At 45.0% G+C, this 13,072-nt stretch overlaps 1 protein-coding gene across 2 annotated transcripts in view; it reads left to right on the top strand.

Moving 5' to 3' along the window:
- SLC5A2 (solute carrier family 5 member 2) overlaps positions 1-10,935 on the top strand; it is a 67,039-nt gene extending 56,104 nt beyond the window's left edge. The window contains exons 13-15 of one of the 2 annotated variants that reach the window (XR_003857499.1): positions 2,225-2,440; positions 7,950-8,068; positions 8,980-9,112. Coding sequence is in view for 1 of the 2 variants with exons in the window: in XM_029606838.1 (XP_029462698.1) it covers positions 2,225-2,440; positions 8,980-9,127; positions 9,986-10,215 (594 nt within the window). In the remaining variant the exon portion in view is untranslated. Of the gene's footprint in view, positions 1-2,224; positions 2,441-7,949; positions 8,069-8,979; positions 9,128-9,985 lie in introns of those variants that run through there. The other variant, XM_029606838.1, reaches the window with a different exon arrangement.
- Positions 10,936-13,072: the final 2,137 nt, after the last annotated feature.

The raw sequence follows: 13,072 nt of genomic DNA, 5'->3' as shown, positions 1-13,072 counted from the left end.
GTCGGGTGGGTTTTGTTTTTTTTATTGGGCCATCGGCGCCATTTTAATTAGTGGCAGCCAAAATGGCGCCGATGGCCCGAGAGCGGGAGATCGCGCCAGGACCCCCCCCACTGGACCACCAGGTAACAACATTTTGGGGGGGTTCGGGAGGGTGGGGGAGGGTAAGGAATTGGTTTTAAAGGGTCGGGGTGGGTTTAGGGGTTGTTTTGGTGTGCCGGTTTTCCCGCCCTCCCCCAAATAATTCCCGTACCCTATTTAACGATACAATACAAATGCCCCTGACGATAAATCGGGGGCATTTGTATTGTATCGTGCACTCTAACGATTTAGAACGATTTTAAAATTATCTGACGATAATTTTAATTGTTCAAAAACGATTCACATCCCTAGTATTTTGTGCTATCTGAGGTCAATCTACAAACTATCTTGAGCAGGCAAGAGTGTCAGCTAATTTTAGATTGCTATCTTTAGGGAATTTTTCATCTGACCTTAACTGGTGAGATTTTCAGCTCAAAATTTACCCAAATCTATCCAGTTAAATCCACTAACACACCTCTTCTGCCTCCCTCAACCACCACCACCAAGCCAGTAATCCCTCCCTCCCATCCAACTAATTTTACTTGGAAAGAAAAGTCCCCCTTATGAATCTGCCCTCTGGTCCTTCCTCCAGACTGTCATTAAGAGGTAATTTCATTACCCCCTGGGTAATTTAGGCCTCACTGCCCCTAACTCCTCATCAGTCTTAACTCCCACCAGCTCACCACCCTCTCAGTCCCAGGCTGGCACTGGGCGGATCATCTATCTAAAGGAGATAAAGAAATCCTCTCATATTGCTGTGCAGTGATTTTCTTTTCACATGTTTAACACAAATCTGAAAACTCCTTTCACCTCTCCCAGAGACTGGAGCTGATAATCTGAGCCCAGCGCTCTCACTCCCATCCTGGCACTGGCCGGATCCTCAGAGTTCCATAAGTAGAGAAGAAAGGCCAGAGAGTGCCAGTGAAGGTGTAGAAATGAGATGTATTAGCTGCATCTTAAAATGAAAATTTTCCTGCCTCATAGTCCTGGAAGATCCCCACTGCTTGGGGGGCTCTCACTCAGGGAGAGATGAGGGCCCAGTATCCACTTCCATACCACAGCTGCACTACCCAGTAATGCCTGCCTGCGGTGAAGCCCTCACACCCCAGCACACAGAGAGTATCAAATGTGTAGAGCAGGCTCTGCCATGTGCTTCCGTATCTGATGCTTATTTTCTGGTCGTCCTCCCCTTTCTTTTTTTCATTTCTGTTATTTTTTCTCCATGTGTTTATCTCTTTCTTTCTCCTGGCTGACTCTCAACTCCTTCTAGTCTCACTGATTCCTGCCACTTCATCCACTATCCTCACCTCTTAATCCCCCTTCTCACAACCCTTCCCTTAATTTACCTCCCCTATCAGCCACCCTCCTCTCTGTTCCACACAGCTCCTTTCCGTCAAACTCTTCACTTCTCTCTTTCTCTTAAGTTCCCTTCACCTAATCCCTCATCCCAGCTCCTCTTATCACAGTCCATGTCCTCTCTTCCAGTTGTATCCCCTTCTCCGTCTCCTTCTCACAGCCCATGTTCCGTGGGCTCCTCTCACCCTCATAGCCTGTGTCTATTCCTATCCCTTACCCACAGATCCATAATCAGCCCCTCTTACCCTCACTGTTCCTCTTCCAATCAGGATTCCTTCTTTCAGTTCCTCTTCCAGATCCCTATATCAATAGTCTGTCTCCCAGCCAGTATTTCTTTTTATAAACATTCACCTCTCCCAGACAGCATTCCCTCGCCTCCTCTTCCCATCTCTCAGCCCCTCATAACTTCTCTATCCCTTTCTCATGCCCTCTTTCCTTTTCCCAGTCCCACTATCAGCAGCCTTCCCCATCTCTAATGGTACCTCAGTGCAGACAAAAGGAAGGAAGTCAGTCTGTCCTACACTGCTGTTCTTTGGTACCCCCTAGAGCTCATTGATCAGACATTCCACAGATGTCCAATAGGCTACAAGGGGAGGCAGAAGCAGAGGATCACAAGAACTGCCTGCTTATCCTCCCCTGTGGCTCTGCAGCATGGAGCTCTCAGCTCCCGATCCACACGAATACAGGAGATAATATTGGGGGTGCTCAATCACCCACAGAGCTGGCACCTATGGCCCTGCTCTCAGAGGCCATACTGCAACTAATCCTCTTTCTTTCTTTTCTCTCACAGGGTGCCTTCTGGGGCCTAATTGTGGGCTTGCTAATTGGGCTGTCTCGTATGATCCCGGAGTTCGTCTATGGCACTGGAAGCTGCCTCTTTCCCAGTGCCTGTCCAGCCATTATCTGCAGGATTCACTACCTCTACTTTGCTATCATCCTCTTCCTGTGCAGCTGTGTGGTGGTGCTTGGGGTCTCCTACTGCACACCCCCCATAGATGAAAAACATGTAAGGGGTCTGCCTGCATTCACCTCTGCTCCCCCCATAACTGCCATCACATAAGAACAGTCACACTCCAAGATATGCATTGACAGGATATAATTCACTAACCAAGAAGAGAAATTCTGTTTTAAAGTCCCTTTTTTCCATTGATTTTCCACAGTCTTGACCAACAGAGTTCCTGCAAGTTGCCATCCTGAAGACCACCTCTGATATCCTCAATCCTGAGGCATCTTGTGATGATGTTTGCCACGTGCACCCTCTCCCTCTTCCACTGTGCTCCATCACCAGTTTTAACAATTCCCCATCAATACTCCTACTCAGTATAAATATCCTTAGGTTTAGCATGCAATCAAAATTATTATTTTTCCTTCTTGAAGACTACTGAATATGTACCATTTTCTAATTATCAACATAATGCATTGAAACTAACAGTCAGTTTTACCATGGGATGGTTTGTTCCAGACTGCTGGAAGGTAATGGAAAAAGAGAATGAACAGTAAGACAAAATTACTCTTCCATTATTATTATCGGGATTTATTACCTGCCTTTCTGAATAGAAAATTCACCTAAGGTGGGGTGCAACAGCTTAAAAAAACAGTTTAAACAACAGTAGATGGAGCAGCATAATAAAGGTAAACAAAGGACGGTAAATTTGAAACAGCTGTGCGGATGCACATGTACGCACATAGGCCGGCTCACACCAAAGGATGTCAACATATTATAACATAAGCGCCTATAGGCATGCATGGTATAAAATAAGCTGTATGCCTGTACATATGCGCCCAATTTTATATGGACATGCATAAATGCCGCCGCTACTGTGTAAGTGGGGTGATTTCAGTAGATGTGCAACAACGCAATTACTAGTTTCCCCAGTTTGTTTCCAGTTTGCCAGGTAAAGGTTAGGATTTCCTAACCCCCCTTAGTTAATTAGCCTCCCTTCTACCCTGTTAGCCCCTATACTTAAAACCCTGCTTACTAGACTAGGTTGTTTTGTTTAGGACTTGCAAGCCAGCCATAGCAGAAGTAAAGTTACGCCGTAGGGGATTCCGCCTCCTGTTTGTAACAGAAGACGCAGCGGGAGACTACGAAGGCGTCCCTGAGCGGCCGAGAAAATTCTAAGACATAACTATCTCTGATCACCTCCAGCACCTTTTGGTCCAACATGACCTTGGTCCACTCCTCGTAGAAAAAGGGACAGCCTCCATCCGATCACCTCCAGGGAGGAGTGGGCCAGCTTGCCTTCATTGTTTAAGCTTGTTTCCCCTTCCCCCTTGGAAACCACTGTCCTGAGGAAGTCTACGCTGTGTCGCAGATACCAAAGATCTACTGGAACAAAATCTTCTTGCATCTCGAAAACAAGTACGCAAGGGAAAGGACTTCTTGGTGACCTTCTTGTTCTCGGGCAACTTTTTGCCCTTCGACTCTCCCAATTGCTTCATGAGTTGCTCCAGATCCTCTCCAAAGAATAACTTGCCCTTGAATGGAAGATTAGACAAGTGGGCCTTAGGCCACACATCTGTGGACCAATTTTGCAACCACAACAGCCTTTGCACTGCCACCGCCGAGACCATATTTCTGGCAGAAGTCCGAATCAAGTCACAGAGGGCATCCGCCACATAGGCCACACCTACCTCCAAACGGGCAGCCTGGGCAGATTCCACCACTGTCCCTTACACTACCTCATGAGCCTTCTGCAACCAGCACAAGCAGGCTCTCTGCATCAAACTTCTGCAGACTGCCACCCGAAGGCTCAAGGCCAAAACCTCAAACAGCCTTTTCAACAGAATTTCTAGCTGATGATCCTGGATATCCTTTAGAGAGGCCCACCCTGCCACTGGGATGGTCTTCTTGGTCACTGCGGAAACTGCCGCATCCTCCTTGGGAATCTTCCAAGGTCTGCTCCAGCAAGGGATACAGTTTGCCTATAGCTCTGGCCACCTTCAGGCCCATCTCGGGAGACTCCCACTCCTGATCACCAACATCTTTACCATCTTGGGCAAAGGAAAGGCTTTAGGAGGTCCGCATGGCCCTTCTAGGACCGGGTTCACCCCCTCATCATCTGAAGCCTCCTGTGCAACTTGATCTTCAACTCTTCTAATACCTGAGGAATCAGGGGACCCAGCTCCTATCTGCAGAACCAAACCACATGAAAGTCGTCACCTTCTGCCACCAGGACATCGGCCACAACCAGCATAGGATCCCCAACACGACAGGGTCCATTGGCTCATCCTGCCACTGGTCCTCCATGGATCGTCCCAGCCCAAGAAGACACAAGAGCCTCCCGGAGGTCTCTGACCTCTCCCCCCCCCCCCCTTCCCCTCCCCAAGATTTCTTAGCCACCTGGGGCTGTTTGGAAAGTGGGCACCTGCCTCCTTCTTAGCCAAATAGGTCTTATGAAGAAGCAGGACGAAATCCGCAGAAATGGACTCCGAATCCAGAGAGAACCTCCCCTGAGTCATATCCCCCTGGACCCCATCCCTTCCCTGCACTCAGCAGTAGGTAAATCAATGGGAGAAAGCAGGGGAGTGGAGTTCCAAGGCCCTAGAGTGACTTCCTTTTCCTGCCATGTGCTCTCAAAATGGCCACGGCTCCTCCAACCACCCTGGGGCCTGTAGCACTGAGTAGGTTGACCTTGTGCATCAAACCCCCCTCCCGCAGGTCCTGTGGAAGTTCCCGTCTCCTCCGAGGTGCTGCTCACACAAAACACGGTTGCAGAAAGGCAAACCCCCTGAAGACCGCAGCTGCGGCAACTTTTCCCACACTAAGCGGGCACCAGGCCAAAATGCGGACTGGCTAAAAATAGACCCGCTGCGAAGAATACCCCGCCGGCAGCACTTCCACGATCCCGAACCAGCAGCCGACCCACCGATCGGAAGACTTCAGCCCTCACTCATCGGCCCTGCCTCCCGGCAGAAAAGGCCTTTCAGCACAGCTTCAACCCTGACGCTGCTCCTGCTGCCTCTGCACTGAACTTTATTCTTTTTTTTTTTTAAAGACACAAGCCTCACAAACAGCTCACAGAAACCAGCAAGAAATCAAAAGGGAAAAGGATACTTCCCTGACTTCTGGACGCAGGAGAAAGCAAGCACTGGAGATAAGGACTCAGAAGGGGTGAGGGAACCAGGAACCCCTGGCTTTCAACCCCCTGACCACCAAGGGCTGAGCTAGCACAGGAATTACCAATCCCCCGCTCAACCCAAGGGAAGGCCCACAAAGGAACCTAACACCCTGGGGAGCCTTCCAGGAATCTTCTGATCTCCCTAAACTTTCTAAAACTCCAGACTTCAGGATTAGCACCTCTACCATCTGCTGGAGACTGCAGGTGGCACTCTCAGTTAAGTAGCAGTGCTTCAAAGTTTTGTTCTCTGCCTCCATCTTCTGGTAGGGATGAATAAACCCACTTGTTTGGACTGATCTGGGGTACGCACAGGAATGATAGGCTACAGATTACTTGTAACAGGTTTGCAATTTCATGATTGAGCTTTTTCAGAATTCTGGGTGAATACCATCCAGTCCTAGTTGTTTGTTGCTCTTTTGTTTGTCAGTCTGCTCTATTACATCTTGCAGTTTCACAATATTTGCTTTAGTTTCTCATAATCATAACCATCAAAGAATGTTTCAGGTGTGGGTGTCCCCCAACATCCTCCTCAGTAAAGACGAAGTCCCAGAATTCATGTTGTTTTTCTATTTCCTTATCTCCCTGAGCAACCCCTCTATATTTTGGTCATCTACCAATCTAAATGACTCTCTTACAGATGTTTTGCTTTGAATGTACTTGAAAAAATTATTTTTATCTCTATGGCAAACTTCTTTTCAAATTCTTTCTGGCCTGCCTTACTATAGCTTTACATCTGACTTGCCTGTGCTTATGCTCTTCCCTATTCTCATTTGGGTCTGCTTTCCATGTTTTGAAAGATACCCTTTTGGCTTTAATTGCCTCTTTCATCTCATCTTTAAACTATGCTGGCAGTCTTATATTTTATGTGAGTTTTTAAGATGGTATTTTTAAACAATATCCATATCTTATGCAAACTTAACCCTGGCAACCACTCTTTATATTAGTTTTCTATCATATATCCCCCATTTGGTCCATATTGAATTGGCTGCCTATATGCTCCTAAGCACAGCTTAAATCAATGGTTTTAGAGTTTTAAAAGTTTGCACAAAATGAGCCCAGTTTATATTTCTCCTTCTGGATGAAAAAATTACCACTTCAGATCAGGCAAGTAAATGATCTTTGGAGTTTTAGGTGTCTGTTAAAAACGCATTTGTTTAGAGTGGCATCAAGTACTTTTGTGTTAAGTATTTCTGGTGTTTTGTTCATTTTGATTGTCAGGGGTTCGTTTATCATTGTGGTGGTGTCTGGCATTTGTCATTTTAGCTCAGTTTGTCTTTTTGGTTTCAGGCTTTTAGGTGCCTGTTGCTATATATTATTTTTATTTTATTCATATGTGGCCCCCCCTTTGGTTCGGACTATGAATTACCTCTATGCTTGGGGTGGGGAGTACTACATGAGAAATTATATTTACTAATATGATTTATTTTTGGGTTTGTAGCCTGAGTGGGGAATAAGACAGAGTCCCGGTCACCCCGATACCACAATTCCCTGCCCTTCCCAAACAACCTCTCACTTGTGGCACCACAGACCAGATAAAATCATCACACCAGAATAAAACAGTAATTAACCTTTTTACTAGTATTGTGTACATAGACAGTAAATCCAACCAGAACATTAAATAGGAAAAGCACAATAATGAAGTATAATATAAACTTGCAGTTTTATTTTAAATCAAGCAATGGAAAAATAACACTAGGTATATAGCCTGTTAGCCAGGGCAACCAACACACTCAAATGGATAGTAAAAAAAATAAAAATAAAAATAAGGAATACTAATAAAGGTTTACCCTGAGTTTTCATAAGGGGGGTGGGACAGATCCACCAGTTGGTAAAGGGAGCACCCTGTCCCAAACACAAAACTGTGCGGGAAAAAAACAATCAAGAAAATGTCCCTCTTGATGGTGGAGCTGGCTGGATGACAACCCAAATAGATGAGAACTGCAGTGTGTGAAAGATCTCTCTCTCCTGGGGAGCTTCCCAAATGGTTTACTAGATACTTAGTTTCAGTCTTCTACGGAAAGTTCACAGTCCATCAAGCTTCTCTTTCCTTGCCCTATCTCATGTGGCTGTGGCAAAGGTTTATGCTTGACTTCAGCTGAAAGGCTGAAGCAGTTAAGATGAGATACTGAATTTGTGACAAAAGGCAAGGAAATAAGCTTTCTCTCTCCTCTGCTAAGATATTCTCTGTGCACAGTTTAGATTATTTAACTCCGCCTATTAGGAGGGTGATCCAGTCATGTGCTCTGGATATCACTGGAAAGGAAATCTCTCAGGTTCTGGCTCCTCTGTCCAATGTTGGGAGATTTTACATGTAGCTCAGCTATGAAGCAAGAACAGCTGTCTGTCTCTATTTCCTCAGTGCACAGACTTCTGTCTCTCTCTCTTGATATTTAGTTCTAAAGAAGAAGAAATGATGGCAGAGCTGCCAGATACACTCCTCTCTTCCTGGCTCCAACTCCTGGATGTCCCCGCCCCTCACACACAGATAGAGTCAGCCTTTTCTTCCTTAAATGGTATTTAATAATGACCAAATGACTATCATCATTTGGATCAATGACATCATGATGCATGTTAATTCCACTGAAACTAAGTGGATTCATGAAGCAAATTCCCTGAAATTTCAACTGTGCTACAGCCCACTGCAATATTATTGGGTATCGCAAAAGTCATTTCTGCCAAAGATTGGTGTCTTGGTTGCTGATTAAAAGTAGTTTGAAGTATGTTCAAGCTGGAAAAATCTTTGGTGTCAAGTTGCCTAGATGCCTAGAATTCAGCACCTGACATGGGAAAAGATGCTGCTGGTAGAACCTAGGGAGCAGTGCAGCTGGGCACAGGATGGGGAAAGACATGGCTGTTGCCAGCAAAACCACACGAGAGATACCATTGCCCTGTGCTGTCCTCTGACTACCAGGACACATAGGAGGAGGAAGAGAAAAGCTAGAAGGGGGGGGGAAAGACATTGCCAAGAAGCTGGGAGAGAGGGAATGGCTAAAACAGAGAAAGAAGCTGGGAAGGGAATTGGGGATGAGGGAGTGCCTACAGGAAGAGGAAGTTTGGTGGGAGAGCAATGCATTGTGCCTAGAGGGACAGCAACAAGCTGGCCGAGATGGGAATAGTGCTTGGAAGGGGAAAGCAAAAAAAAAAAAAGCAAAAATAGAAAATAAAGAGGGGGAGCAAAAAAAGAAAATACTACACAAAAAATGCAAAATATGAGAAAAGCCCAAAACAACAAGCAAAATAACAAGCAAGAAAAAAAAGAATTCTCCTGGCTCCTAAAAATGTTTCAACCCCTGCATTTTATGATCCTGGCTTACCAATCATAAACCTGGATTTTTTTCTGAATCATTTTGTTCATGGTATCCATAACCATGCAACCTCTTTCTCCCTTTAGTTTCTTTCAGTTCTGTCTCTGTCCCCTATACAGCTCTATCGCCTGGTCTTCAGCCTGAGACACAGCAAGGAGGAACGTTTTGACCTTGATGCTGAGGAAGACGAAAACAGGAGAAAGAAGGCCATTAGGCAGCAGGAGGCAGCAGAGAATGGGAGCCTGGAGCACAAGATGGAGGTGCACGGTATGAAGCCAAAGAGTGTTATAACAGACAGAGCACTGTAATGTGGGGGGGATTACAAAAGGATTATAATGAAGATAATAGTCATGGGGAGATAGCCTCATAGTAGAAACAGTGTTATGTTACAGTATCAGGTCAATTTTAAAAGCAGATTTTAAAAAGCCGCAAAATATGTTCACATGTGAGGGATGAGGGGGAAAAGAGGTGGGGCAAAGACTTACATGCATAACTCCAAATTTTAAAAGTGAAACCTGCAGCACACACACACTAGATATCCACGTTACTTTATGGCTGTTCCTGAGGAGGAGCAAGTCTGTAGATCCCGAGTTTTAGGGCTTTATAGGCCAGGGTGAGGGGTCAGGGCCAACTGGACAGCCTGCAGGATGAAGAACCAGAGGGGTCTGAAAGACCATGATATTAACTGGACAAACTGGTGGACCAATTGGAAAATTGGGAATGTGTCTCGTGCGAACATGTTTTAAAATTCACTGACATACGGACATAAAAGCTGACCTGGTCCTATTGAAGACATGCGCGTGCTAGATGTGCTCGAATAACCTCTTCAAATTAGGAGCATTGGTGCATTAACCTCTTCAAATTGGTGCATTAACCTCTTCAAATTAGGAGCATTGGTGCATTTTAAAACATACACGTGTAAGTGCACACATGCTTAAAAATCCTAGCATATCCTCGCTCATGCACAGACATGCACATGCATGGGTGCACATGAGCTCGTTTTAAAATCGACTTTTAGGTGATTAAATTACATTTGTATGGAGCAGTAAGTCCCTGTGCTTGGTAATGCGGATTCTGCCCGGCACTGACATTTCCCCCTTTCTCCCTCCCCTCCATTACACACAGATCCTGCAGCAGTGGAGAAGCATAGCCTTGCAAGGCGCTGTCTGGACTGGTTTTGTGGCTTGAGTTCTGCTGCACCAGAGGTGGAACCCAACACAAGCGAGGAAGAACTAGTAGAAGCATCCAAGAAGCTGACAGACATTGAGGAAAACCCACTTTGGAGCACAGTTGTTAATGTTAATGCCATCATCATGATGACCTTTGCTATCTTCCTTTGGGCATACTTCGCTTAGTGCCACTGTGGTGATGACATCACATGCACACATACAGGCTGGAATGCATCCTGTCTGTCTCATTGTATTAGGAACAAAAAGAATACATCATGTTAGTGTATGCTTATCATTTCTGCTGTCAGCCTTTACTCTAAAGGGAAACTTGAACCCAAGATAAAAGAAGGTTTATAGTCAGATCACAGCTGGATATCTAAGTTTTCAATACCTGAATTAGCTGATCTTGAGAGCTCCACTTTTACTGAGAATAGACAATTTACTCCAGCTGCAATCAGTGATGTAATTTCCTCCCCTTAACAATGAAAAGCAGGACATGGTAATATCACAACTCTGCTGCTGTTGCAGCACAAGATGGCTGCTCCAAGTTGCAGAACAACGATGTCACTCCCCTTCCCATCATGGAGCATAAGGCATGTTAAATTCATAGTTCTGCTTCTACTATACAAAATGGCTGCACTCAGCAGCAGAACTATATCATCACTTCCTCCTCTCCCACAATGAAGAGTGGGAAATACTGACTTCATAACTGTGCTGCAATACAAAATGGGTGCATCCACCAATTGTTAAAGCTGGCTCGTAGCAGTTCCTGCCTCCTACAATGCTGCACAGAACATGGAGACATCAAGGCCCTGTTTTTGTTCTCACAGCATAAAATGGATGCTCCTGCTATGACAGCATTAGTAAAATGTCTTTTGCAAGAACCCTCTTGTCTGAAACTTATTGACTACGTAGTAATAGGGGAAGATACTTGTATTGCTTTTGACGTTTGAGAACAAGAAGGTACCTTTTTCAGACTTCAACTCTCACTAAAGGTTTAGAAAGAGGAAGGGGCTTTTATATATGTTTTTGCCAGTCCATCAGCTCTGCTTATGGTACTCTTGTCCTACTCTTTCTACAATCAGTTACATTTTTACTCCCAATCCTACATATCTATCCACACTGCTGGCCCTCCTACAAAAACTCACTACTACACAGCTGGCTCCATGGTTTCCCTTCAACACAACCCAATCCAGTCTCCGAACCATTGTCCCTCTGCAGGTATTACCACCCTGACTTATAGCCATTATACTGCTGAGGCCCACTACACCAACCCTACACAGCCTCTCTACTGGTATTCCTTTGAGCCTCCTTCTTAAAAAAAGAAGGGGTTCCACTACCCTAACCCTAAACAGCTTAATCAATGTTGGTTCCATTATTCCAATACAACAATCCTACACAACCTCTGTACTTTTGTCCCTCTGGGTTTCCCTCCTACAGAAGGAGCTCACTCTATCCCCCAACTATGTGCTGGCACTCTATATAATCAATCATTCCAATCTTTCATGCTGCCAAACAAAACTACATAATATAATTTTCTAGTAAGGTGTGGAATGAAGACATTTTCATATATGACAGATTAGTGCAATCGGAATGTACTTGGAGAGTGCATAACTCTATTCCTGAAGTTCAGGATGGATTGTTGTCCAGCATGAGAACTGAAAAAGAAAATTTTAGACAGACAGGAGTTGTGAGCTGGCTTACTCTTGAAGAGTGGTTCCTTGCTACTCTTTGTGCAGCACAGCAGTAATGACAAAAGTTTTCACTCACCATGTAAACATCAGTCATTTCTCTGCTGTTGTCTGCACAAAATGGCATTCCCAAGAAACTCAGTGTATTCAATTGTTTTGGGTCAAAAATCAGCCCTGCAGCTAGGATACAAAGGTGAAATTTAAACTTAGCTGTTAATTTCCTTTCCTTCTGCCAGACCAGTCCAGACAAGTAGGTTGTGCCCCCACCTGCCAGCAGATGGAGACAGATAAAAAAAAGCTCAAAACTGACCACTCCTTCTACAGGGGTCTGGTCCTGCCTTCAGCTTTTCAGTATCCTATATCAACCAAAGGCAGTTATTTGTTTTGGTTGCCAAATCACTACCATGACTAATTTCTGATGCAGCCAAGAAACTTCACTCCATGGTCATTAACCCAGAAAATAGATAATCCCTACATCAAAGTCATAATTAGGCCAATTGCCTTCACAGGGGTCCACAACATACTTGTTTCAAGTTTTGTGAACTTGCCGGACTGAGGGCTCTTGATCATTGTGGCTTTCTTGGATGGGTTTTGGACTGATCTGGCAGAACTAAAGGAAAGAAAATTAAAAGGTAAGTTTAAATTTCACCTTCCTTGTTGTCCACGCCACAGCAGTGGAACATACCCAAGCTCCACCTAGACCCAGCCACAATAGCTCTCAGGACTCCTGCATCCAAGGTACAACCTCTCCCAGCCTGCATACCTACACTGAGGTGCATCAGAAATAAGGAAGCTGCCCTGCCATTATCTTCCAGAAAGACAGCTTCAACTTCTGCCTACTAGTAGCCCTGTACCCTTGCCAAGAGGACCTGACAGCCCTCGGGAACCTTCAAACTTGCTTGAGCAGAAGCGCTCATTTCCTTTATTCCTCCTGAAATCAATGTTTTAGAAACCACTTTGCTTTAATAGGACACACCAAAGACCTATCCAAGAAAAAAAACTAACTTAAGAATGGCCATCCTTGTTTTGGCTATATCACTCGACATTCTCACAGTAATAAGTGAGAAAGGCCAGATTCAGACAGAAGAGAAACATTAACCTTACAAGAAGGATTGTACTAGGTACCAAGGAGACCCTATGAGGTTTGAGAGGAAGGGAGGCCAGATCCCTTCAAAACTAAGCTCAGATTCCAAGTTGACTACACCTGCCACAGTGGAAGGCTTGCATTCTTGACTCCCTGGAAGAAATTATCCCATCTCAGGAAGTTAAATAGAGCTTTCAGGACTGTCCCTTACAGCAAACCAGAGCTGGTCTCTGCTCTCTGTGAGACTTGGAAGGAAAATTGGTTCTCA

Source organism: Rhinatrema bivittatum, chromosome 6 (genome assembly GCF_901001135.1).
Source record: "Rhinatrema bivittatum chromosome 6, aRhiBiv1.1, whole genome shotgun sequence".
NCBI classification, from domain to species: domain Eukaryota; kingdom Metazoa; phylum Chordata; class Amphibia; order Gymnophiona; family Rhinatrematidae; genus Rhinatrema; species Rhinatrema bivittatum.
The sequence above is the reverse complement of the archived record's forward strand: the minus strand, read 5'-3'. Positions and strand labels throughout refer to the sequence as shown.